Here is a 27,240-nt window from a genome sequence, read left to right as displayed (position 1 = left end):
ACAGGTGGGAGAGGTAACTTATCAACGCTACAGCTACCTAGTACAGGTGGGAGAGGAATTGTCAATGCTACAGTTACCTGGTACAGGTGGGAGAGGTAACGTATCAATGCTACAGCTACTTGGTACAGGTGGGAGAGGTAACTTATCAACGCTACATCTACCTGGTGCAGGTGGGAGAGGTAAACTTATCAATGCTACAGCTACCTGGTACAGGTGGGAGAGGTAACTTATCAATGCTACAGCTACCTGGTACAGGTGGGAGAGGTAACTTATCAACGCTACAGCTACCTGGTACAGGTGGGAGAGGTAACCTATCAATGCTACAGCTACCTGGTGCAGGTGGGAGAGGTAACCTATCAATGCTACAGCTACCTGGTGCAGGTGGGAGAGGTAACTTATCAATGCTACAGCTACCTGGTACAGGTGGGAGAGGTAACTTATCAATGCTACAGCTACCTGGTGCAGGTGGGAGAGGTAAACTTATCAACGCTACATCTACTTGGTGCAGGTGGGAGAGGTAACTTATCAACGCTACAGCTACCTGGTACAGGTGGGAGAGGTAATTTATCAATGCTACAGCTACCTGGTGCAGGTGGGAGAGGTAACTTATCAATGCTACAGCTACCTGGTACAGGTGGGAGAGGTAACTTATCAATGCTACAGCTACCTGGTACAGGTGGGAGAGGTAACTTATCAACGCTACAGCTACCTGGTACAGGTGGGAGAGGTAACCTATCAATGCTACAGCTACCTGGTACAGGTGGGAGAGGTAACCTATCAACGCTACAGCTACCTGGTACAGGTGGGAGAGGTAACTTATCAATGCTACAGCTACCTGGTACAGGTGGGAGAGGTAACTTATCAACGCTACAGCTACCTGGTACAGGTGGGAGAGGTAACCTATCAATGCTACAGCTACCTGGTACAGGTGGGAGAGGTAACCTATCAACGCTACAGCTACCTGGTACAGGTGGGAGAGGTAACCTATCAACGCTACAGCTACCTGGTACAGGTGGGAGAGGTAACCTATCAACGCTACAGCTACCTGGTACAGGTGGGAGAGGTAACCTATCAACGCTACAGCTACCTGGTACAGGTGGGAGAAGTAACTTATCAACGCTACAGCTACCTGGTGCAGGTGGGAGAGGTAACTTATCAACGCTACAGCTACCTGGTACAGGTGGGAGAGGTAACTTATCAATGCTACAGCTACCTGGTACAGGTGGGAGAGGTAACTTATCAACGCTACAGCTACCTGGTACAGGTGGGAGAGGTAACTTATCAACGCTACAGCTACCTGGTGCAGGTGAGGACCTTTACAATTGAACAGTATGAATATGTATAAAAGAGACAAACAATCAACGTTTCCATGGAGTGGGCCGTCATCATCAAGACAGTTATCTCCTGTCTCATCCAGGTGGAATGTGCCAAAGTCAGCTCAATCAATGAAAAGAGTGACTGGAAGACGGTACGGAAAGACCTCAGTGTCATAGAGTTCAGTGAGAGCAATATAGAGGTGAGTCCTAATCTCTCTATCAGATCATATAATTTATCATGAATTATCAAAAAGAATCCTCTCTTGTACAGGAACATTTAAGAGGTGTGTCCAGGGCTCTCACTGGCACTGCTGCGGTCAGGAATCTGCTTCCTGCCGACTGCTATATTATTCATTGTTAAGCCCACCTGTGAACTATAGAAGAGCTGATTGTTAGGCATTGCTTTGGGATAGACTGACATGACTGTTAAGGGGGAGGACTATGGGAGTGTTTGTTCTACTGCCTCTTGGTTTTGAAAAGACCGTTCTTTATCGTTCATCCTGCATATTTTACACTGCCTAAGTGTGCCAGAGTCTTAGTTGAGCTTAATTGTTGTTAAAATGTTGTAGTGTTGAACGATGCGTTGATGTTTATCCATTTGTTAGCTGGGGGATGTTTCCACCTTTCCACTAGGTCATGCGTCAGTCTAAGAATGCCATCATCAAACACTGCTTTCCCACCACTGAGCCAGACAGCAAGAAGAGACCTGAAACAGTAAAAAGAGACTTTCTGATAACACGAGCCACCAAAGTGATCCGGTCTTGCCATGAGTTTCTATATTTATCATCATGGCTGTCTTCTCAAGTGGCCACTCAGTTTAAGAGCAGCCTAACGGAGATGCTTATGTCTAAGAAGCCCTGGTACGTCTGCTGTATGAAGCCCAACGAAGGCAAGGAGCCAGGTGAGGCCTCATCACCTTAACTACCAACCACAGTCTACTAGCCTAAACCCAACACACATACATACTCAGTAGAGGCCATTACACCAAACAGAACCTGACCCATGCATGGCCTACAAAGTGTTACTTGGTGCATTCATTCATAGTGCATGGCCTGATGCCTGTAGCCTTGTGACCTCTCTCGCCTCCTGCAGGGCGCTTTGACGTGTTGGTGAGACACCAGGTGAAGTACCTGGGGCTGATGGAGCACCTGAGGGTCAGATGGGCTGGCTTCGCTTCCTGCAGGAAATATAAGATCTTCCTGCAGAGGTCAACACAACCTGCACTTCACAGTTCTGTAGATAGTGTGCAGTTGCTCTCTGTCCAGCATAAACTGCTATGATACATAGCTGCATTAGTTTGTTGAACACTCTGGTGTTTCCTGTTGTCTCTGTCAGGTACAAGCCCCTGTGTTCAGACACCTGGCCTAGCTGGAAAGATACAGACGCAGAGGGGGTGGAGTGCCTGATCAAGCACCTGGGCTACAAGCCTGATTAATACAAGATGGGCAGGTGAGGTGGTCTCCAGGATTATGGGTTTGGGTTCACCTGGTAACACAGTCTGGCTGTTTCTCACTGGCTTGTCTTTCATTTATGATACAAAAGGACCAAGATCTTCACACGTCACCCCAGAACTCTGTTCGCCACCGAAGATGCCTTTGAGGTCTGCAAGCATAAGCTGGGTGGGTACTGGCTCTAGATTTTCTAACAACAGATGACAGGCCACTCAATTCTGGAATTTGATTGTTAAATGGCATTGAATTGGAAAGAAGTCAGGTTTTACATGTCACTTCATGTTACAGCTACAAGGATCCAGGCAAAGTACAAAGGCTACAGCGTGAAGGGAGACTACATGAGACAGAGAGAAGCAGGTCTCTACTTTGACTTTCTTAGAACTAGCATAATATGATATACAAGACTATGACTTAATCAGCTGTCTTGTTGTCTCATTAGCTACTAGGATTGAGACATGCTGGAGAGGCATGAAGGCCAGGAGAGAGAGGGAGAAGAGAGCCTGGGCTGTCAAGGTCATTAAGAGACAAAGATCAGAAGATATCTCAAAAGACAAAGGGTCAACATCTACCACAAATACTCCACAAAATCAGTTGTACTTTGTGATCATAATTTGTAGGTTCATCAAGGACTTCATGCCCAGAAATCAGCCAGCCTGTGTTGACAACACAGAGTATTTGGCGTTAGTCAGGCAAACCTACCTCACACAGCTCAAGGAGAATCTACCCAAAACAGTTCTGGATAAGAACACTGGGTAACCCCTCCCCCCATTATGCAGGAAGTGAGTCTCAATAAGGAATTGACTGTGCTTTAATACTTTCTCTAAACTTATTTTACACAACTGTGTGTCATGGTATGAGTCAGAGGAGGATGGTGTGAGGAGCTATAGGAGGATGGGCTCATTGTAATGGAATAAATGGAACGATATCAAACACATGGAAAACACGTCCGTTCCATTTATTTTCCAGCCATTACAATGAGCCCGTCCTCCTATAATTTCTCCCACCAGCCTCCTCTGTAATGAGTATACTGTACACCCATTACATACATTTGTACTTGTAGGCCTCACAGATGTCGAGGAAACTCTACACCCAGCACATTTTACGGAAGTACGTGCAAGGAATCACAGGTAAGCCTACCCTACAAGGCATTTAATGCAGATGTGTACCCTATTTGACTATAGGGCTCACCTCAATCACACTATACATCTCAGTTGTTTGCTTACCCCATTTCCAGTTACAAATCAAGGGATTAACCAGTTCCCTATTCAAAGGAAGAAAGGAGAACTTACCCTCACAATGTGTGTAAACCATTTGTGGACACCAGGATAAGTGAGGCGGAGACCTTGTGCTGATGAATTATGTGCCCAATTGTGCGCCTCTTACAGACAGCCATGGTGACAATGACCAGCATGTTTGACCAGTTGCCTTTTCTGGTCAGGTGAGGAAGACATCCACATAAAAGCCTATCAGATGATTTGGCAAGAACGCATCAAGGTAAACAAATGGAGTTAAGTAAGCTATGTTAAAGTTAAACTTTTTTTTATTTTTTACCTTAAGGTCAAATTAAAGTAAACTCCATACCTTCCCACAGTACAGTGTTCCTGTGGTGAAATACAACAGGAATGGCTTGCTACCTGTTTGAGGCCTTGACCAAGTTGTCTGCTGGTCAACAAAAAGCACTGTATTAAAGTAGTCCAGGTCAGGTAAGACCAGTGTTCAACTCAATACTACTGTAGTCTAAAGAAAATGCTAATTGTTGCCAAAATTGTAGGTAATGTTATTTAATGTTGTGGTCGTTTGCAGTGTTAAGTTTGACATCCAGCCTGGCAGAGAGGGGATTGTTGACTTCGAGAGTGGCCAGGAGACCAATGATTTACAGAGCAAAGAATGGCCATCTGACGGAGGCGAGTATGAAACTGAAAGACTGTGTGGCCATTCAATTCTCAAATTAACAAATATGTTTTGTAAACTATTGGTAAACAGTAGGCTACGACATGAACACTTCTCTTATATTTACTCAGGAATCAACTCAAAGTCCTGTCCAATGATTAAACATTGAACTGGATCCCTTGCACTTATCAAAGTAACGGACTGGGAAAATAATCTGATTCTACAAGGTTTGAGGCATCTTGGGACTTATATCATAAATGAGAAGGGTTTGGCATATTACCAAAACTCCAAGACCATTTCACAATCCCTTCACATTAACTGAAATCTCAACAAATGGTTCATACTGGGGAGAAAATCCCAAAGGAATTACGGGTGTTCGACTCTGTCAAAAACTTCACCTGTTATTAAGCTACACATCACCTACATGGGCTCAGTTGTGATTACTGTATTAGGGCTCATTTGTAAAATATGGTTCGTTTTTTGGGATATTTTCACTACATTTTGTAGAGATAAACAATATGGCTAAAATAGTCCAAAATTGATTTTGAAGCAATAGGCTGTGTCATCATTTGTATACTTTCTCACAAAGATGCTGTACCATATTTACATTAAAACCAACTAATGTATTCATAAAAATCTTTATTGTAAGAAATGTTAAATACAGTGCAAAAGACAATCCTTTCCCAGGTAAAATTGTGTTAAATTGTGACATTATTTGCTGTCTGGATGTGCTTGGTTTAATCTCTTGCCATCGGTCTTCCAAACAAGTTGTGTTGTAACGTCGCCCTCAAATAATTTTTGCAACAGGAAGCAATAACATCCATTTAATTACACATCCAGCATCTCAAAAGGTTCTTTAGGATGCCAAAAAAAATCATTAATCCATGACTACAGTATAAAAAGGTGGGTGTATTCACACCACTTACAATTCAGGGGTGGGTTGTAACATATTGCTCTGGGGTAAAGTTCCCCTAGGCAAATATCTAGGGTCAGCTTCCCAACCCTTATCCATTAGTGGGGGAAAAACAAAACTGACCCAAGATCAGCATCTAGGGGTAACTTCAACAACTTAGCACACTTTCAGTGTCTTTGTACACAACACCCTCTGCTGGATGAAATGAGAACATACAGAAAATAGAAGAACCAAATTTCTAAAACATGATAAAATGCAGTTTGCATATTTGAAAAATTAAAGGAGAGCCGCACACTCTAGGAGCTCAGATGCAATAATTTAATAACCTAATATCCAACGTTTGGACAGACAATGTTCTACTCTGCTAGCCAGCACCTCGTCTAAATAGGTACATTTATTTTGCCTCTAGATACAGTTTGCATATCACCAATTCAAGCGAATGAATATATTTGTCCTTCACTCCAACCCCAGTCAATGCATTGAACGGCTGTGGGTGGAGCACTGTCTACATAAGGGTGCAAATTAAAAACTCACAAAAGCTCTGACAAAGGGCCTTGAGGACAATACATAAAGATTAATAAAGAACAGTCACACTACCAAGAGCAGCGTGCAGGTTTCTTTTCTCTCTCACAAAACATCTCTAAACTGAAGTGGTAGGAAAAGGTATTGTTACACAGTGTATTACTATAATCACTGAAATACAATTGACCTGAACTAGCTACTCTGTGACAATACATGAACTTCCAAGCAATGTTGACTTAAGGCACAAGACCACAGATTTAAGGCACCAGATCTCCTACTGGACATGTCAACATTCATACAAAGATGAGACATACAAAACATTTGGAAATACAGGGGGTCAAATAAGTCTTCTTTGACCACTGATAAAAAGAACAGCTCTTATGGAGGGTTTAGAAAACACTGATACAGCCATTTGGGACAACACACAAACTAACACCCAAACCATGCTCTACTTAAGCAATAAGGCATGAGGGGGTGTGGTATATGGCCATATACCACAAACCCCTGATGTGCTTTATTGCTATTATAAACTGGTTGCCAACGTAATTAGAGTAAAAATAAATGTTTTGTCATACCCGTGGTATACGGTTTGATATACCACGGCTGTCAGCCAATCAGCATTCAGGGCTCGAACCACCCAGTTTATAATCATGATTAGAGACTGGCATAAGTTCATAAGTGGCTGTGATGCAGAAGCACAGAGGTCACTTGTGGTCAATGTCAAGGATATGAGATTACTTGTGGGTATTGTGTGATTGCACTTGTTCTCTGTCAGTGATGGGTAAGTCACTGCAGATACTGACAATGTTGGTTGGCTTACTGGTGGTGATAATGTTGGTTGGCTGGTATAGTTAGAGGTGGTGATAATGTTGGTTGGCTTACTGGTGGCGATAATGTTGGTTGGCTGGTATAGTTAGTTGTGGCGATAATGTTGGTTGGCTGGTATAGTTAGTGGTGGTGATAATGTTGGTTGGCTGGTATAGTTACTGGTGGTGGTGGGTGCGGTCATCAGGGCGTTTGATGTGAATGCGTCGCACCCTCTCGATGAGTTCCCGTTCCTCGTCCTCATCCAGGTGATGGGATCGGCCTGCAGCGCCCCCTGTAGCCTCCAGTAGAGCGTTGTCTGGACCACGCCCGTCCTGAGACTCATACAGCAGGATGTTGAGTGTCTCCTCATAGATACGAGCCTCTGGGAACTCCACCTGAGGAAAGACTATACTGCTTCGACCACACTAGGTACAAATACAAGGTTTCTCACTGACAGGAGACTAGTCTATGCTTTTGCCAGAGCAAGCAACATTCATATCATACATTTTCTGTGTTCTTGCTGTGGGAAACCAATTACCTTGGTTTGCTTCTTCTCTGTGGCGTAGACTATGGAGGTACAGCACACCTCAGCGATCTTACGGCCCTGCCCATAGAATGACCAGCAGCAGATCTCATCCCCGATCACGTCCTTGATGAAGAGCACACGGCCGTTGAACCGCAGAGAGAGCTTGTCAAACAGCTCTATGTTTTTCAGCATGTTGTCATCGGAGTTGCTGTGAAAAGGTAATGACACCAGATGTTAATGTATGGTTGTCAATCGGTTTAAATCGCTATACACGACTGCTCTGGGGGTTGATCACTTACATCTCGTGGTCTTGACTCTGATTTTCAGAATTGGGATGAAAAGTTTAACTTCATTAGCTGTTTGGATTCATATAATGCGGCCCGGCTTAACTGTTTCATCTGTTGGGAAGAATTACAACAAGTACCGCATGCTGTGTCTAGAGATGGCAGAAGAGGCTCAGGGACTGTTCTTAACCACTGCCAAGATGTGGTGGCTTTTCGTGCTCTTTTCAGCAGCTGTTGCATCACCCAGGTGGGTGCTACATGTTCCTCAATGGAGGACCGGGTCCTATGGAGGATACTGATAATGTTGGTTGGCTGGTATAGTTACTGGTGGTGATAATGTTGGTTGGCTGGTATAGTTACTGGTGGTGATAATGTTGGTTGGCTGGTATAGTTACTGGTGGTGATAATGTTGGTTGGCTGGTATAGTTACTGGTGGTGATAATGTTGGTTGGCTTACTGGTGGTAAAAATCTGACCGTCGGAGAAGCAAATGTGGTGCACTGATGAAGAGCTCCGGGCCCGTTTGTCAGACTGTCTTTGGTACAGCCAGTGAGAAACATTGACGCTCCCTCCGCTGGAGCTACACTGTCTTTCCAATCCAAAGTACCTCAACTCCCAGCCATTTAGCCAAAGCCAAATAGAAACATTTAATCTCCATCAATTTAAGTTGATTTGTTTCACTTTTTATGCACTTTGATATTATTTTCTGTAATGAAAAGTGCTATACAAGTTAAATAATTGATACAATCCCCTTCACACATACATTTAAGAAACACAGTGATGTGCTCATTATAAGTATTTTCCCCACAATCATATGCAATGTTTAGCTTGCCTGGTGTAAGAGTACTTGTTGTTGCTCCTGTTGTATAACAGCTTGACTGTGGGCTGTAATACAAAATTAAAAGACACAGAGGCAGTCAGTGTTGAGAAACAAACAGAATACAATATTGTGACATGTCTGTCTAATCATACATGTAAATTGTGATTTTTCTTTTAACCTTGTTGGAGGTAGATATGAGTCTCTGTTCTTCCTTTGATGAAGTGACCAAGGGCACTTTACAGAAGGGCTCATACATATCTTTGTTCTGAACGCATGGAGGAAAACAGGACACAAATAATTCAATGATGGCATGATGGGCCACACAAGCACACAGAGAAGGAGAGACACCAAGAGAGAGATTAATTACAGGTAAGTGTTTACAGTATGTTAAGGTGATACACAATACCTGTAAGGCAGCATGGCACTCGTCAGCTAACCCCTGCACCAGGTAATATTTGGCCTCTGCCAGGAGCTCTTCCACCTCTCTCCGGATCTCAGGCAGAGGTACAGCACCATCACGCAGGTAGTTCAGAATGGTCCCAAAGTGCTTCCCACACCTGTCAATAAGGATCCAGCCTGCAGCAGAGGACAGGGCTCATTACATTGAGAAGTGGCAGGGACAACAGAGTGGAGATGGGGTTTTAGGCTGGGTTTCTGTACAGCACTTTGAGATATCAGCTGATGTACGAAGGGCTATATAAATACATTTGATTTGATTTTGATTTGATTTGAGATAGTAGTCTGTGCGTCTTCATATAGCGTCATCTCAGAAGACATGATGGGAGGCATGCAAGGGCAGCTAGCTTGGGAGAATCGTATCCTATGCAGCATGAAGGAACATGAAGTGCCAAGACTTGGCAGTGGACAAAGGTTTGGGAAACCCTTGGTGCAGTCAACCCATGTCATCATCAATACCTTCGCTGTCTGTGAGAACCTCCATCCTACCGCTGAACATGGCCTTGAGCATGGTGTCCTGCTTGGTGAGTGTCTGCATGGTGGTGTAGTAGAGCGCCCCGCCCACGTTCAGCTTCACATACTTCGAGCTGGGGCAGGAGCCCTTGAATGAGGTGGTACGGGTTGTAGCCGCAGGCAACGCCGAGCTCACCGCACTTACTCCTGACATCTCTTCCTGTGAGTCAAAACAGTCATTAGCTACAATGATGGACTTCACAGCTGATATTAATCAGGCACCCCAAATAAATTGCAAGTATGCTTTCTGTGTTTAACTAACGTTAGTAGTTAGACTCCGTTAGCTAGCTAGTTAACATGAAACTGCCATAAGTAAACAAGAAAACGCTCACCCAGAGGCGGTGCTCCTAGTAGCCGAGGACTTTAATGCAGGGAAACTTAAATCAGTTTTACCAAATTTTTTACCAGCATGTTAAATGTGCAACCAGAGGGAAAATAACTCTAGACCACCTATACTCCACATACAAAGCTCTCCCTCGCCCTCCATTTGGCAAATCTGACCATAATTCCATTCTCCTCAATCCTGTTAGCAAGCAAAAATTAAAGCAGGAAGCACCCGTGACTAGATCAACAACAAAAAAGTGGTCAGATGAAGCAGATGCTAAGCTACAGGACTGTTTTTCTAGCACAGACTGGAATATGTACTGGGATTCCTCCAATGGCATTGAGGAGTACACTACATCTGTCATTGACTTCATCAATAAGTGCATCGATGACGTCGTCCCCACAGTACATACCCCAACCAGAAACCATGGATTACAGGCAGCATCCACACTGAGCTAAAGGGTAGAGCTGCCGCTTTCAAGGAGCGGGACTCTAACCCGGAAGCTTATAAGAAATCCCGCTATGCCCTCTGACAAACCATTAAACAGGCAAAGCATCAATACAGGACTAAGATTGAGTTGTACTACACCGGCTCTGACGCTCTTCGGATGTGGCAGGGCCTGCAAACCATTACAGACTACAAAGGGAAGCACAACCGAGAGCTGCCCAGTGACACGACATGAGCGTGATCATGCTCTCCAGAGCCGATGTGAGTAAGACCTTTAGACAGGTCAACATTCACAAGGCCGCAGGGCCAGACGGATTATCAGGACGTGTACTGCGAGCATGCGCTGACCAACTAGCAAGTGTCTTCACTGACATTTTCAACTTCTCCCTGTCCGAGTGTGGAATAGCAACATGTTTTAAGCAGACCAACATAATGCCTTGCCAAAGCACACCATGACGGTCGTGAAGCGGGCACGACAAAATCTATTCCCCCTCAGGAGACTGAAAAGATTTGGCACGGGTCCTCAGATCCTCAAAAGGTGCTACAGCTGCACCATCGACAGGATCCTGACTTGTTGCATCACTGCCTGGTATGGCAACTGCTCAGCCTCCGACCGCAAGGCACTACAGAGGGTAGTGCGAACGGCCCAGTACATCGCTGGGTCCAAGCTTCCTGCCATCCAGGACCTCTATACCAGGCGGTGTCAGAGGAAGGCCCTAATAATTGTCAAGACTCCCTCCCACCCTAGTCATAGACTGTTCTCTCTGCTACCACACGGCAAGCGGTACCGGAGCGCCAAGTCTAGGTCCAAGAGGCTTCTAAACAGCTTCTACACCCAAACCATAAGACTCCTGAACATCTAGTCAAATGGCTACCTAAACTATTTGCATTGACCTCCCCCTCCCCTCTCTACACCACTCTGTTGTCATCTATGCATAGTCACTTTAATTAAATCTACCTACAGTGAGGGAAAAAAGTATTTGATCCCCTGCAGATTTTGTACGTTTGCCCACTGACAAAGAAATGATCCGTCTATAATTTTAAATGGTAGGTTTATTTGAACAGTGAGAGAGAGAACAAAAAAATCCAGAAAAACTCATGTCAAAAATGTTATAAATTGATTTGCATTTTAATGAGGGGAAATAAGTATTTGACCCCCTCTCAATCAGAAAGATCTCTGGCTCCCAGGTGTCTTTTATACAAGTAACGAGCTGTGATTAGGAGCACACTCTTAAAGGGAGCCACAGAAGCAATCAATCAATCAGATTCCAAACTCTCCACCATGGCCAAGACCAAAGAGCTCTCCAAGGATGTCAGGGACAAGATTGTAGACCTACACAAGGCTGGAATGGGCTACAAGACCATCGCCAAGCAGCTTGATGAGAAGGTGACAACAGTTGGTGTGATTATTTACAAATGGAAGAAACACAAAAGAACTGTCAATCTCCCTCGGCCTGGGGCTCCATGCAAGATCTCACCTCGTGGAGTTGCAATGATCATGAACGGTGAGGAATCAGCCCAGAACTACATGGGAGGACCTTGTCAATGATCTGAAGGCAGCGGGGACCATAGTCACCAAGAAAACAATTGGTAACACACTACGCCGTGAAGGACTGAAATCCTGCAGCGCCCGCAAGGTCCCCTTGCTCAAGAAAGCACATATACATGCCCGTCTGAAGTTTGCCAATTAACATCTGAATGATTCAGAGGACAACTGGGTGAAAGTGTTGTGGTCAGATGAGACCAAAATGGAGCTCTCGCCGTGTTTGGAGGAGGAGGAATGCTGCCTATGACCCCAAGAACACCATCCTCACCGTCAAACATGGAGGTGGAAACATTATGCTTTGGGGGTGTTTTTCTGCTAAGGGGACAGGACAACCTCACCGCATCAAAGGGACGATGGATGGGGCCATGTACCGTCAATTATTGGGTGAGAACCTCCTTCCCTCAGCCAGGGCATTGACAATGGGTCGTGGATGGGTATTCCAGCATGACAATGACCCAAAACACACGGCCAAGGCAACAAAGGAGTGGCTCAAGAAGAAGCACATTAAGGACCTGGAGTGGCCTAGCCAGTCTTCAGACCTTAATCCCATAGAAAATCTGTGTAGGGAGCAGAAGGTTCGAGTTGCCAAACGTCAGCCTCAAAACCTTAATGACTTGGAGAAGAGCTGCAAAGAGGAGTGGGACAAAATCCCTCCTGAGATGTGTGCAAACCTGGTGGCTGACTACAAGATATGTCTGACCTCTGATTGCCAACAAGGGTTTTGCCACTAAGTCATGTTTTGCAGAGGGGTCAAATAATTATTTCCCTCATTAAAATGCAAATCAATTTATAACTTTGTTGACATGCCATAAATTATAGACTGATAATTTCTTTGTCAGTGGGCAAACGTACAAAATCAGTAGGGGATCAAATACTATTTTCCCTCACTGTTAATTAAATTAATCGGTGCCCTCGCTCATTGACTCTGTACCAGCACCCCCCTGTGTATATATATTTACTGCTGCTCTTTAATTACTTGTTACTTTTATCCGTATTTTTTTTAAACAGCACTGTTTGTTAGGGGCTCATAAGTAAGCATTTCACTGGAAGGTCTACTACACCTGTTGTATTCGGCGCAGGTGACTAATACAATTTGATTTCGAACTTTTGATGACAGGCTAGCAGGTTAGACTTCAAAACCCATACATATGGGTGCCATCATAACTAGCTAGCTAGTTTGTTTGAAACTCAGTTTATAACAAGCCAAAAAATACAGAACAAACACGGTTCTTAAACTAGGGTAAATAGTTAGCCAACAATAATATGGGGCCAATGACAAGTCGAACCTGCTAACGTTAGCTTGTCCTCAAAAGTTCAAAGCCGTTTCATGTTAACTAACGTTAGCTAGCAAGCGGAATCTAACTACTAGTTAAACACAGAAAGCAATACTTACACTACAGCTACTGAATAGTTATCTAGCCATTTATCTGGATCTAACTTGCTAACTCTGGTCTGGCTAGCTGACTTTGTGAATGCTAGCTAGCCTTGAAAGCTCATTTTTTAGGGACCTCCGCTAGCAAATCCATTGTTTTACCAAGACGGTTGGCTAGCTAGCTAACAGTTAGCTACACAGCTAGCTAGCTAGCTTGCTAAATTACATCGTTACTATCTGTGGTTCCAGGTTGTCAAGAATTCCCCTAGACAAAAGCCTAGCTAGCTACATCCTGTAGATTAACCGTTACATAGCTGTCTAGTCGTGTGTGTACTTTAACATTATCTTAATTGTCGAATCGCCCAGTTACTAGTTAACGTTAGTTAGCCGGATATAAAAATACAACAAAAAAACGTACCATAGGACCCGGTCAGTCAGCCTGGAAACAAAGTTTGCTGGCTAGATCGTGTTAAATACAGACTTCTATGGTAACGTTATATTGACGTTCGCACATTTTACTAATCGGGATGGAAACGGGATCACCCAAAAACTGAACTACCAAAAAAAAAAAAACGAATCATACAACTTTCTGTTAAAAATAAAAACGAATCTGAGATGGGAGGGTGGCCCGTCTTCCGTCGCCAGTAGTCTAGCACTTTCAAGTCTTAAATAGTCGTTTCTTAAAAAACGTTTCTGCCGCAGCCACAATAATGTCCAGTTGTTTGACTTCTTTGAGACTGGAGCCGTACAGTTTATAATTGTGCCAATGAACGCCACAAAATCCAAGCCTGTCAGAAAATATTTACTACAGGCTGTGCTACATCCATTACGATATCTCCACTAACGTCGCTTGTATTCTCAACACTCTATCAATTCCATCCGCATTCGATTGAACGCTCTAATGTATGCCACCTCAATCTCCTTCACCAGGAACATGATCCCCAACACCGATCGTCCATCTATACACCATTCTTCAGCATACTCCGTCCGTCTGCACACACTTAAAACATGGCCAAATCCTTAAACATTTTTACAAAGCTGTATACATAACCAATCTTTGCGTAGGTAGGTGCTCTTTATAAAACATTTAAAAAACAGGGCCGACAGACTTATTTGTCTCCATTCACCCAGCGGGTCAGACGCCGGGCACCAACCACAACAAGAATCCTCTTCAGGTATTCAACCTGAGCATCCGTCGTTACTCCTGAAAAGACGCCTTTGATGGGTGCTCTGTTTAAAGCACCATACTTCTGTTGTTCGGATTCTTGTGATGCCCACTGCAATCTTCCTCTTTTCTTCAGAAATATCATTAATCAAAATAAGACCACGCCTGGTCACTCTGATAGACAACTTTTCCCAGCGCATACTTCACATTTTCCAACACCTCAAACGGGTCTCCTACATATGCATCATTACCCAATAAACGCATCCCACCAAGAAACGATGTATTATCATTTATAAACGTATCCCACACTCCAATTTTAGACTATTCCCTTTTCTGTTCAATTTTTAGACTGCTGCAGTAGTGATGCGTGGGTAAAAATCACAGAGGAAGCCAGAAAAAAAGCCATATTACTATCTGTGTTGTGATAAATGTGGTTGCTCTATAAATCCTGTTAATTCATATGCCCTGCGACAGTGATATATAGGCCTAAGGCCGAGACAGTAAGACCTTGGCAGAATAAATTCAACCACATCTTTGTTTTGCCACAAAACTGGATAGCAACCTCTGTCCGGTTCAGGCCACAAAACTGGATAGCAACCTCTGTCCGGTTCAGTCCACAAAGCATATTGCATGTAACAGACAGTTTATTTGTCCCGTTTTTGAGAAGACCCTCTCAGATGGAATGGATGTGGCCACTATGCAGTCTCCCTGTCATGACTTTAGTAAGCAGTGGGTAGACAGAGGCCTTGTTCTTCCACAAGCTCAGAGGATCTGCAGATCTTTGGAGGAGGGGCTCCTCCATTATGGCATCTGCTGAGGGATTCCTTTTTGCTGCATCCCCAGTTGCTCTCTCATCAAACAGCATCCAAACAGCAGACGTATGTGGCACTACTGCTGATGCTTCTGCTCGTCTGATCCCTCTTCTTCCTGTTGTCCTGGTGCCTGAGCCAGCTGACTGCTGAGGCTGTTATTCCCTGCTGCTGAGGTTACTCAAATTGTACCTTTTGTAATGACCACCCAGAAATGGCGTTGCATCTTTTTCTGGCATTGTATTATTTTTCTGGCATTGAAAACTGTGTCAAGACATCAGTAGATTTATAATTGAACACATTTATGAAGATTTTACACTATTGTGGAGAGATGTACTGCTTGGATTCTTTACCTATGATAGAAATAAGCTGAAACAATTTTATGTAATTAATAAAATTATTCTTTTGGCCAGATTTCATATTCACAAATGTAAATTTACAAACAAAACACCACATTTTCTTACCTTACAAAAAGAAATGTAACTATATTTTAAGACAATTAAATACTCTACTAACAAAAAAGCTGTTAGAATTCCCTTAAGGTCCTTGTGTAATGTGATATTGTACCCCCTAGCCCAATTGTCCTTAGTATATTATTTATATATACACTTGTGTTCCAACTTGTACTTCATGTATTGATTTGTTGTTAGTAAAAAAATTAAATAAAAATAAAGTCCCAGAACTAGACAGAGGATGGCTCTTTGATGACCATGGGATGCTTACCAGTAAACACTTAAGTTAAGGCCCTATCACTGAGTCCATTTATAAGGTCTGCTTCCGATTTTCTACCCTTCTCCAGAAGTGTGCACTTCCTTAGCACTTCGTTCACCTTATGCAATGTAAATTTCGTGTTGCAATGGCTCGCTGCTATGTAGCTGCAACGGCGCTAACTAATGGAGAAGTAGCAACTACACAGCTTGGCAGTGCACCACACAACACGGACTATCTCAATGATCTTATTGGCCAGAAACAGGCGTCCATTTATTAGACCTACTTCTGATTGGCTGCTCACGGGTAACACGTGTTGTGTTGGGTTTTGTAACTCTCTTTACGATTGATTACAAAACAAATTGTCAATATTTTCTACTGGTGCAGGCAAGACTGTATAAAGGTAAGTCTAGTTTTTAAAACTAGTTTCAAAGGCACAAAATAGTTATTTGAAAACGGACTGTTGTGCCATTTGTTTACATGAGAAAATTGAAATGTTAAAACCGATAAATTGTATCTCAATTCGTTTACAATAGAAACTATGTAGGCATAATCGAACCCATACAGAGACATTCAGTAGGCTACTTTTATTAAAATATTTTAAAGCCTAGATAGGTAACCTATGCTGGACACAGTGTTTACCTTTTGAAGTCCATTACATCCCATCAAGACATTGAAAGTAACCGAATTAGAGGACTACCAACTGCCATAAATGTCCAGCTAGGCTACTCCCCCTCACTTTAGAACTACTTCTGACAGACATGTAAGGACAGAGGGAACCACTGGAGCAGAGCTTGAACTAACAATCCTGCCTCCTTGATTCGTTTATTCTTAAAAGGTAGGTCACCAAACAGGCATGGCTCATACTTGCATTCACTGGTTCCGCAAGGGGCTCCGACTGCACGACAATCCAGCACTTGTGGCTGCATTGCGGGACTGCAAGGAGATCTACCCTTTGTTTGTTCTGGACCCCTGTGCCCCCAACAACGTCAAAATTGGCATCAACCGATGGAAGTTCCTCATAGGAGCCCTTAAAGACTTGGATTGCAGCCTGAGGAAACTCAATTCTAGGTATGAATAAAAGGACAACTCAAAAGCATGATGTCTAATGCTATTTCAGTTGCTTAGTGGATATGTGTTGATGGGACTGGGTACTGTTGAAGCAAAACAATATTTGTTTGGTAATGGATCAATAAAGATGCATGTATTGTTTTGGTTAGTTAATGTAAGGAGTGGATAAAGAAATGAGATATGGTGTCTCTTCTTGGCTGTTTGTTGTGTGGCGATCCCAGATGGATCCCTACTGGTATTCTATTGTTGTGTGCTTCTAAAAAAATCTACAGTTCGTGAAGTAAAACGTGCTGGTGGGGTCTCCATTCTCCAGGCTGTTTGTGGTGAGAGGTAAGCCAGAGGAGGTCTTTCCTAAGCTGTTCCAGAAGTGGAAGGTGACGCGGTTGACATATGAGTATGACACAGAGCCCTTCAGCCTCCGCCGGGACAAGGAGGTGGTCCGGCTAGCTGAAGAGCACGGAGTAGAAATCATCTACAAAGTCTCCCACACACTCTACAACATAGACAGGTGAGCGATCCTTAACGAGTGTTTACTCTGTGCAGAGAAAGCTTATTGCCAACTTAGAAATTAATGAAACACAATAAGAATACAATTAAATGTGATTATTTTTATATGGAGACAGACATCTTAGAAAAAAATGCATGATGACACTGTCTTAATTGAAAAATGTCTGAATACATAAAATGAACACCATCACTCAAGTTGCAAGACTATCTTGGATGCAACACTAATGATCTGTATCCCTGCCCTGTCATTCTTGTAGGATAATTGAAGAGAACAACGGGAAGGCTCCCCTGACCTACAATCGGCTGCAGACCCTTGTCAGTAGTATCGGTCCCCCCAAAAGGCCTATCCCCGCTCCAACCAGTGATGACATGAAGGGTAAGACCAAAAGGTCTTTTGGAATGGTTCTCCCATGTGAATATATTTGCCATGTCCCGATTCTCTACCTTTACGACCTAAGCGTGCACTTGTTCACTTCCCTTCATGGATTTAAAATGTGTAAGAAATATGGTGGAAACTTCCTCTAGCCCATGCTTAGGCCAAAACCAATCCAACGCTTTTAACTTTGTGAGGAAGAGTGTATAAGGGTTGAAAATTCCAAATTTGGGCACTGATAAGCGGCAAGAAGTTGCCCCCATCCTTCCCGCTAATTGGGCAACATTTGCTCATTTGTTTGTCTGAGTGAGGGAAATGCTTTAACTAAAAAGACTCTATGCATTTTGAAAGATGACCTTGAGGATTATATTAAATACCGCTTTGATGTCATACAAGCAAGTCCAAATGTGCACTTAACATTTCCATATCATAAAGCTCATGTCATATACAGTGTCAACAATTATGATCACTGTTTGATGTATAGTTACAAGATGACATGGTGTCATAGCCTAGTGGTTAGAGCGTTGGACTAGTAACCGAAATGTTGAATGCCCGAGCTGACAAAGTAAAAATCTGTCGTTCTGCCCCTGAACAAGGCAGTTAACCCACTGTTCCTAGGCTGTCAATGAAAATAAGAATTTGTTCTTAACTGACTTGCCTAGTTAAATAAAGGAAGAAAAAAAATACCCTGGGTTGTTCTGAACAGAATGAGCCTGTTTGTCTTTTGTGAAGAAAATGTGCTGCGGAACATGCACTCGACTCCTTTCAATGCGCACAAATTATGATCGGTTTCTAAGAATTTCCTTGTGAAAGCCTTTTAGTCATGATGGCATTAGAACAAGCTTTCAAATGATGCTCACCTGACCCAGATTGCAATTTATAATGGGCTGTTTTTGGATTGTGTAAACAACAGTAATTGTGTGATATAGCGGGGATACAGGGTTGTGTTAACTACAAGTATACTTGCTCTAATCCCTCAACGGCACAGCTAGGAGAGCTAAAAAATAAAAACATCTTTATAGTTGAAGACTTCTTTGAGTCATAAAAGTGCATTGAAATGACTTAGGAACTGTTTACACATTGGAGAGGTGTGGCCACTTGTGGACATCAGTTCATCCTCACTCAAACCTGTGTAATTATTTTTGTTATGTTGCACCTACCCCACATTTAAGGAATATTTTTATCATGTTACTGAATGTATCCAGAGTATTTCAGATTTCGTTATCAACAAATGTGGCGAAAAGTACACTAAATTAAAAATGCTCATAAATTCAACAGTGTAATGTTTGGATTTAGTCTTGTATTAGGTCAACTGTTGTCATCCACTTTGGTCTAATAATTTCCCCATGATCTCCAAACTCTTCACTTTCAATTGCTACCATGCTTATGCAAATTATTTTCAGATTTCTGTAAGAAACATACATTATTTTAGCCCTATACAGATAACCCTTTACACTTGTGGGAATTGGCCTAACTTTTGCCTTTCTTCCTCACATTCAACTAGATGTAAAGACTCCGTGCTCAGAGAAACATGAGGAAAACTATGGCATCTCCACGTTAGAGAAGTTGTTTCAGGATCCAGAGTCTTTGACTGAGGAGCTGTTCCCCGGTGGAGAGCAAGAGGCTCTGCTGAGACTGGACCAACACATGGGGAAAAAGGTACTCATGTCTTTTGGCAGCCATCTTGATTACTGGTACATGAGCAATGACAAGTGGGTGAAAGATGGAAAAACCCATTTTCCTTCCAACACATTGGTTAGTATTTAGACTTAAGGTTCACACGCTTATCCCAGACTTTCATGTAAAATCATTCATTGAGGTCAATGGGGGAGTTGGTTAAATGGAATTCCTTGTTTAATTTCTTTTCGTTATTTGGTGTCACCCAGGAATGGGTGTGTGGCTTTGAGAAACCACAGACGTCCCCAAACTCCTTGAGCCCCAGCACCACCGTTCTCAGCCCTTATATGACATTTGGCTGCCTGTCAGTACGCACCTTCTGGTGGAGTCTAACCGACGTCTACCAAGGGGTGAGTCTCTTCAAGCCTATCAATCAACTTCCATTGATGGGTAAGTGTTTTGCAGAGTTTGGTTATGCACAAGAATGGGAAGTCATATTGTGGAAAATGGAAAGTAATGTCTAACATCTTACCTTTGTGGGATTTGTAGAAGAAGCACTCCAAGCCTCCCGTCTCGCTGCATGGCCAGCTCCTTTGGAGAGAGTTCTTCTACACAGCCGGCTTGGGCATCCCCAACTTTGACAAGATGGAGGGAAACCCGGTGTGTACACAGGTGGACTGGGACAGCAACCCCGAGTATCTGGCTGCATGGGCAGAGGTAGGCCTGTAGAGCTCCTAACACATAGGGCCAGTTTTCCAGTCTGAGATTAAGTCTACTCCTGGTCCAGGGGAATAGGTTCAATCTGTGTCTGGGAACCAGACCATAGACCTCTGAAGAATAGAATTTCACTTAATCTGATGCTATAGTAAAGCATGACATTTGTTGTTTATCAATCCACTCAGTGTGTGCGTGTGTTGCTCTGCAGGCTAGGACTGGTTTCCCCTTCATCGATGCCATCATGACCCAGCTGAGGCAAGAGGGCTGGATCCACCACCTGGCCCGGCACGCCGTGGCCTGCTTCCTGACCAGAGGAGACCTGTGGATCAGCTGGGAGGAGGGCCAGAAGGTATGGACTACCATACCCTGCCGTTATGGATTATTGTTATTTATTAACGTCTACGGTATATAACCCCAAGTGGGTTTTAGCTGCATTCTTTAGCATGGCTTTAGCAATCACAACTGTACTGCAATACAATAAATAATAATTTAACCCCCATTATGTATGCTGTAAATACAAGACATCTGATCATTTAACATTCTTTTCAGTGAGGCAAATACAGTACCTCACAAGAAAGAAAAAAATACTATCTACTCTTATTGCTGTTAGTACATTTACAATGTTCAAGTTGTGTAATGACATTTAAAAAGATTGATCAACAAGTCTGACCCCTTTATTGACAAGGTCCTCACTGCAGAGCATGGATGATGTAGTTGAATGTCCCAGCCTAGCCCACCAATCATTGATATTAGTCAAACCTGAACATTAAAGCTGGAATCCTTAATGGTGAAACCACCACATCCATTCCATCTTTAAATAATATTATTTTTCATGGATATAATCATTCACTTCCTGTTTGGTGACATGAGTATGGCCTGGCACTGCAGTAAGTGTCATACATATTCAGCTACTGTTAATTGAAATGTATCACCAGGGGCAACACATTCTTCATCCATCTTTAATTCATTCATCGTTACTGTAGGACACTTGGTCTGAAATGATGTAGGCCATATGAAATATTGAGCATATTGTCCACTGTGGTTGTTGAAAACACATTAGTGTACCGCAAATAATTATTCCAATAATGAGTTAGATGGTATCATTTGTCAATCTATGAAATACAGCATTTCTCTCTTCTGGAGTCTAATTTGCATAGAATAAAAAAACCACAGTGAATAGGCATATGTACTGTACAGTCTAAGAACCTTTGTGAAACCGAAGTGTATCTACAGTTAGGGCCTGATGGCCATGTCGTCAGATGTTCTGCTCAAACAAGAGCTTTAACAATCATGCATTGCTTACATCATAATTATAATTCAGAACATGAAACCTTGCAGAAGTTATCCTGTCTCACTAAGAGAGCCGATTTGTGCCTAGTCTGTTACGTGTTAGTACTACCACTCCAACTTTTCAAGGTGAGGGACTTTTCTCTCTCGTGTCTCGTACCGAGTTGAATGGTTTAATGGAATAAAGTGACGCGATTAGTCCTGCTCCATAGAGGATCGATTTTTAAACCTGGCTCCTGCCCCATCCATTAATCTCAGCACAACCATCCAACTCAAGTACGCTCTCTTTGTTATGCTCTGTAAGGACAAGGTTATTACAGTGAAATCTTAATATAGAAAACCTTTTAATAATTGGTTTTAAAGTTCACACTGCCGTCTGAAAGCTGTAACTGTAGTTTTTACTGCCAAGCAACATGTTACCAGTGTGTGTCTCAAATGGTTTTAACTTTCAATTGATAATTCAACAGTTATTTGGCAGACCTGTTTTGTAGAGTTTGAAACTTACTGTAGGCTATTAGGTGCAATTCAGTGACAGCAGTGGCTGGGTAAGCACGGGCTGTTAAAGCCAAATTTACACATAAATATTGACACCCAAGTTCACCATACAACAGATACAGTGCCTTCAAAAAGTATTCATACCCCTCGACTTTGGGTATGAATTGTGCAACATTTGCACATTATTCTTTAAAAAAAAGAAAATGTTCAAGCTCTGTCAAGTTGGTTGTTGATCATTGTTAGACAACCATTTTCAGATGTTGCCATAAATGAAGTAGTCTCCTATTCCCTTGCCTAGCGGTTAAGAGCGCTGGGCCAGTAACTGAGTGGTTGCTGGTTCAAATCCCCGAGCTGACTAGGTGACAAATCTGATGTGCCCTTGAGCAAGGCACTTAACCCTAATTGCTTCTGTAAATTGCTTTGGATAAGAGCGTCTGCTAAATTACAAAAATTTAAATAGTGCACTACTTTTGACCAGGGCCCTGGTCAATAGTGCACTATGTAGGGTATACGGTGCCATTTGGGGCATAATCCCTATATATGCTCAACCATTCCTCATAAGTCTAATGAAAAGCACAATAACCAAATCAAAATGGTAATGTTTGGTAAGAATGAGGCTAAATGCTGAGATTAGAGGAGCAACTCAATACTTGAAAGTAGAGTCTGTCTCTCATCCTCTTTTGAATGCATTGATCTGAAAATGTTGGCATCAATAGGCCTGATACAAGGTTTTGACACCATTTCAGAATATTTAGATGAATTTAGTTCTGACCACTGTATTATTGAGTTGATTCTCATTGGACCTTGTTTGCCTCACAGGTATTTGAGGAACTCTTATTGGATGGAGACTGGTCCCTGAATGCTGGGAACTGGCAGTGGCTCTCTGCTAGTACTTTCTTTCACCAGTTCTTCAGGGTCTACTCGCCCATCGTCTTTGGGAAGAAAACTGACAAAAACGGAGACTACATCAAGTAAGAACATTAACCCTTACCAAAGCCAGAATGTTAGATTTATTACCTTGTAATACCATAGCATCCAATTGTTTTGCTACGAGCCAGGCGGCCCCAAACTGCTGCATATACCCTGACTCTGTCGAACAGATTGCAAGACAATTGACAATTTCCCTAGTTAAAATAAATTCATGTTAGCAGGCAATATTAACTAAATATGCAGGTTTAAAAATATATACTTGTCTATTGATTTTAAGAAAGGTGTTTATGGTTAAGTACACATTGGCGCAACGACAGTGCTTTTTTCGCAAATGAGCTTGTTAAATCACCCGTTTGGTGAAGTAAGCTGTGATTCAATGATAAATTAACAGGCACCACATCGATTATATGCAACACAGGACAAGCTAGATAAACTAGTGATATCAACCATGTGTAGTTAACTAGTGATTATGTTAAGATTGTTTTTTATAAGACACGTTTAATGCTAGCTGGCTCCTTGCTGCACTCGCATAACAGGCAGTCAGCCTGCAATGTCCATGATCGGTGTCCAAAAATGCCGATTATGAAAACTCGAAACCGGCCCTAATTAATCGGCCAACCTCTAATCTGAATCCTAAACTGGTAAGATATTTTTCAATTAATAAAAGGGGCTGTCATAAGCTCTCAGTTCTATAATGGGGCAAAAATGGCAGCCACCTTGGTCAGGGAGAAATCCAAAACCAGTCTAATTGGAATGAATGAGAGTAAAGGCATAGATGATACATTTCCTGCTTTTACTTATGCAGAAACATCACATGCCTTTTTATTTATCAAAGTGTAATGGAATTATAGTCACCCTAAAAGTCATTATACATAATTTACAGGTTATACCCATTTATTCCAACCTTAACCCTAAAATATGTAAACAGACCATACATTTAAAAAAATGATTGGAAAGCTGTGAGTGCGATTTATGATATGTTAATTGATGATTAACCACAACCAATCATGAACCTGTGCATTGTAAGAAGGGCACCCCCCCCCCCCCCCCCCCCCCTTCAAGTTCTAACCAATCACAATCATCTGTGTTGTAGGAAATACCTGCCCCACTTGAAGAAGTACCCAGCTCAGTACATCTACGAACCGTGGAAGGCTCCCCGCAGCATCCAGGAGGCAGCAGGGTGCATCGTAGGTAAGGACTACCCGCGGCCCATAGTGGAGCACGAGGTGATCAGCAAGAAGAACATCCAGAGGATGAAGGCAGCCTACGCAAAGAGATCCCCACATTCCAGTGATGAGTCACCCAGCAAGGAGAAAGGTTTGTTTCCCCTAGGTACAGCTATAGGATCAGCTTCCCCTAACCTTAACCATAGTATAGGATAACACAGAGCTCCATATTCTGACTTTGGATCTGCATGCTCAAACTTGCATGCAAATCTCCCATTGATATCAATAAATGATATGCGAAAGTCCAAGTTGTTCACATGGACCAAGTCAGAATATCACCCTGAATGCCTTACAAATTACTACTTAATCACTAGTACTGACAACTAACGTTACTGTTGATGAAAGGATTAATTGTCGGTATTTAGGACAGGGACTGCAGATTAGCTGTTCCTTGTCCTAATAAACATGTACTGCTATATCCTTGATGGAATGATTCATTGGAGCTCATTTTTTTGCAATTAGGGATGTGACAAATGTACACATTTTGTTAGCGTTTAAACTGCCATTTATCATTAAAGCGTTTCATAAATTAAAACAAATAAATAATCTAAACGCAGTCCTGGCTACCTACCCAACGGCACTCCCCTTACTGCTGTCCCCCATTCACTCAGTAATGATGGTATAAATGCAGTTTTAGGTTTTATTTGTGCCTCTCCTCCATGTTCTCAGTCCATGGGACTTCATGTCACACTTCTCATCAATATGATGACTCGTTGCAGAGTGTTCATAGACGTCCAACAATGGTGTTTGAGAGCAATCGTTGTCAATTTCTCCATCAGGTCCGTGGTGGTTTTTCGACATGGCATCTTGGTCTGGTTCTAGATATGCCATTAGGGTATTGAAGTAGACATCCTCTACCATTGATTTTTTTTCACTCTGTCCCTTATCCCACTGCTGCCAGCAACGGCATGGGTCTCAGTGCCTCCCTTTCACCATTGCACCAGTACTGCTACTGTAGCTCAATTCCCCCTCAGTGTCCATTTCATCACCATACAGGACTTAGCTGCTGTCGCTTTCATGTCTCACTGCCATTTTCCCAACTAATAATGACAATGAGGTGTGGAGCGCTTTATCAGTGGCAAATAATTAGAAAGATGCATGTCATCTTCTATTTACAGTATTGTTGTAGCATTATTTGCACACAAAAAAATCAAAACGTTGACAATCCCAAATTCATTTAAAACATCACACCCCTATTTGCTATGGTTTGAATTTATAGAAATGGACTAACTCTTTCTCTTGCTTTTTGAAGGTAAAAAACGCAAAGCGCCATCTGTATTGGATATGCTGATAAAGAAGAAGAAATGATATTGTTTTGGAGACATTCATCTACTCCAATTAGAGCTTGAGTGGAAGCTGCCATGTTACATTTTGTCTCGGTTTACATGTCACATTTACATTATGACTTTCAATGTATGGGAATTGGTGGGCTTTTCCCCCAGTATGTGCTGAAAATAAAAACTATTTGGCTAAACATTCAAACAAGGCAGTCATTTTACATATTAAGGAAATAAATGTGAAATTTGGCCTGTAAAATAAGCAATGCACATCATAGGAGATTCACACACTGAAGAAAACAACCATACATAGGACGCAGACCGTGGGGGATGATGGGTCGCACATTCAAAAAGCTGATCTAACAAAGTGGATATTTGTCAAATCCATCATGATTATGTTATAAACAGGCCCACAAGGTGGTTACTAAAATCTGATTTGGATATTGTGCAGTGAAAACAGCCAAATATATTTAGAAGTTGTCTGTTTCAGGTTTACAAAACTGTCTGTTAAATGCCATTTCCTGTTCGTATAAGCTGGTAGAATAACTAGCATATAGAAATCGGGGGTGGTAGTTGTTTAACTGTAATGCAGTTGATTGGTGACGATAACATGAACTGGGGTTGACATCTATACAAGCATTACACATTTTTACCCCAACAGTGTGAAATACAAACAATAGCCTAAATGTAGGCTCATTTTGGTGGGCGGCAATGAGGTAAATTGATGTGCCATTGCACATAGATTTTGAAATTGAAGCCATGGGTGTCTAAACTAGTTCATTTTACTATTGATCACAAGTGTTAACTTTTTTTATACAAACACATGCGATAAAGACGTCAATAGATTGACGTCTTTACTGCATCACATGTACAGTTGAAGTCGGAAGTTTACATACTTATGTTGGAGACTCTAAAACTGATTTTTCAACCGCTCCACAAATTTCTTGTTAACAAACTATGGTTTTGGCAAGTCGGTTAGGACATCTACTTTGCATGACAAGTAATTTTCCCAACAATTGTTTAGACAGATTATTTCACTGTATTACAATTCCAGTGGGTCAGAAGTTTACATACACTAAGGTGCCTGTGCCTTTAAACAGCTTGGAAAATTCCAGAAAATTATGTCATGGCTTTAGAAGCTTCTGACAGGCTAATTTACATAATTTGAGTCAATTGAAGGTGTACCTGTGGATGTATTTCAAGGCCTACCGTCAATCTCAGTGCCTCTTTGCTTGACATCATGGGAAAATCAGCAAAGACCTCAGAATTTTTTGGGGAGACCTCCACAAGTCTGGTTCATCCTTGGGAACAATTTCCAAATGCCTGAAGGTATCACGTTCATCTGTACAAACAATAGTACGCAAGTATAAACACCATGGGACCACACAGCTGTCATACCGCTCAGGAAGGAGACGCGTTCGGTCTCCTAGAGATGAACGTAGTTTGGTGCGAAAAAGCGCAAATCAATCCCAGAACAACAGCAAAGGACCTTGTGAAGATGCTGGAGGAAACAGGTACATAATTATCGATATCCACAGTAAAACCAGTCCTATATAGACATAACCTGTCTGGCCGCTCAGCAAGGAAGAAGCCACTGCTCCAAAACCGCCATAAAAAAGCCAGATTACGTTTTGCAACTACACATGGGGACAAATAAAACTTTTTTTTGAGAAAAGTCCTCTGGTCTGATGAAACAAAAATATAACTGTTTAGCCATAATAACCATGTTATGTTTGGAGGAAAAAGGGGAGGGGTGGCTTGCAAGCCGAAGAACACCAACCCAACCGTGAAGCACGGGGGTGGCAGCATCATGTTGTGGGGGTGCTTTGCTGCATGAGGGACTGGTGCACTTCACAAAATAGATGGCATCA

General features: G+C 42.4%; 2 protein-coding genes and 1 pseudogene across 8 annotated transcripts; 2 read left to right on the top strand and 1 right to left on the bottom strand.

Annotated features, from left to right (window-relative positions):
- The first annotated feature begins 1,923 nt into the window (after positions 1–1,923).
- On the top strand, positions 1,924–3,968 carry LOC118937644 (annotated as a pseudogene).
- A 1,315-nt stretch (positions 3,969–5,283) lies between these two features.
- LOC110537183 (BTB/POZ domain-containing adapter for CUL3-mediated RhoA degradation protein 3) lies at positions 5,284–15,999 on the bottom strand. 6 transcript variants are annotated; one of them, XM_036937190.1, is made up of 8 exons: positions 13,606–14,280; positions 9,830–9,858; positions 9,444–9,657; positions 8,935–9,104; positions 8,707–8,793; positions 8,541–8,593; positions 7,438–7,633; positions 5,284–7,294 (listed from the first exon to the last, which is right to left on the bottom strand). In XM_036937190.1, exons 3-8 carry the CDS (start codon positions 9,649–9,651, stop codon positions 7,076–7,078), a joined length of 933 nt encoding a protein of 310 aa, XP_036793085.1. In that variant the 5' UTR covers positions 9,652–9,657; positions 9,830–9,858; positions 13,606–14,280; the 3' UTR covers positions 5,284–7,075. The 6 variants fall into 6 exon arrangements, with proteins under 6 accessions (XP_036793085.1, XP_036793086.1, XP_021478703.1 ...); XM_036937191.1 differs by lacking the exons at positions 9,830–9,858; positions 13,606–14,280 and adding an exon at positions 15,885–15,999; XM_021623028.2 differs by lacking the exons at positions 9,830–9,858; positions 13,606–14,280 and adding an exon at positions 14,297–14,549.
- Positions 16,000–16,145: 146 nt separating this feature from the next.
- cry5 (cryptochrome circadian regulator 5) lies at positions 16,146–25,577 on the top strand. 2 transcript variants are annotated; one of them, XM_021623024.2, is made up of 11 exons: positions 16,146–16,272; positions 16,708–16,940; positions 17,254–17,448; positions 17,705–17,823; positions 19,325–19,479; positions 19,707–19,847; positions 19,987–20,154; positions 20,363–20,503; positions 22,756–22,907; positions 23,960–24,183; positions 25,345–25,577. In XM_021623024.2, exons 2-11 carry the CDS (start codon positions 16,726–16,728, stop codon positions 25,398–25,400), a joined length of 1,566 nt encoding a protein of 521 aa, XP_021478699.2. In that variant the 5' UTR covers positions 16,146–16,272; positions 16,708–16,725; the 3' UTR covers positions 25,401–25,577. The 2 variants fall into 2 exon arrangements, with proteins under 2 accessions (XP_021478699.2, XP_021478698.2); XM_021623023.2 differs by having other exon boundaries at positions 23,960–25,577.
- Positions 25,578–27,240: the final 1,663 nt, after the last annotated feature.

The sequence above is a fragment of the Oncorhynchus mykiss genome, chromosome 12 (assembly GCF_013265735.2).
Source record: "Oncorhynchus mykiss isolate Arlee chromosome 12, USDA_OmykA_1.1, whole genome shotgun sequence".
Taxonomy (NCBI): Eukaryota; Metazoa; Chordata; class Actinopteri; order Salmoniformes; family Salmonidae; genus Oncorhynchus; species Oncorhynchus mykiss.
This window is presented reverse-complemented; position numbering and strand designations above follow the sequence as displayed.

What these genes read in the sequence shown, in the direction of transcription:
- LOC110537183 (XM_036937189.1), bottom strand. Translation starts at nt 14,123, where the DNA reads ATGTTCCTGGTGAAGGAGATTGAG. An exon ending in AGTGCCATGCTGCCTTACAG is followed by an intron (nt 8,794 to 8,934) that starts GTATTGTGTATC and finishes CCATGCGTTCAG; the next exon opens with AACAAAGATATGTATGAGCC. An exon ending in TCATATCTACCTCCAACAAG is followed by an intron (nt 8,594 to 8,706) that starts GTTAAAAGAAAA and finishes TTTGTATTACAG; the next exon opens with CCCACAGTCAAGCTGTTATA.
- cry5 (XM_021623023.2), top strand. Translation starts at nt 16,726, where the DNA reads ATGGCTCATACTTGCATTCACTGGTTCCGCAAGGGGCTCCGACTGCAC. An exon ending in ACACTCTACAACATAGACAG is followed by an intron (nt 17,449 to 17,704) that starts GTGAGCGATCCT and finishes TCATTCTTGTAG; the next exon opens with GATAATTGAAGAGAACAACG. An exon ending in AACCAGTGATGACATGAAGG is followed by an intron (nt 17,824 to 19,324) that starts GTAAGACCAAAA and finishes ACATTCAACTAG; the next exon opens with ATGTAAAGACTCCGTGCTCA.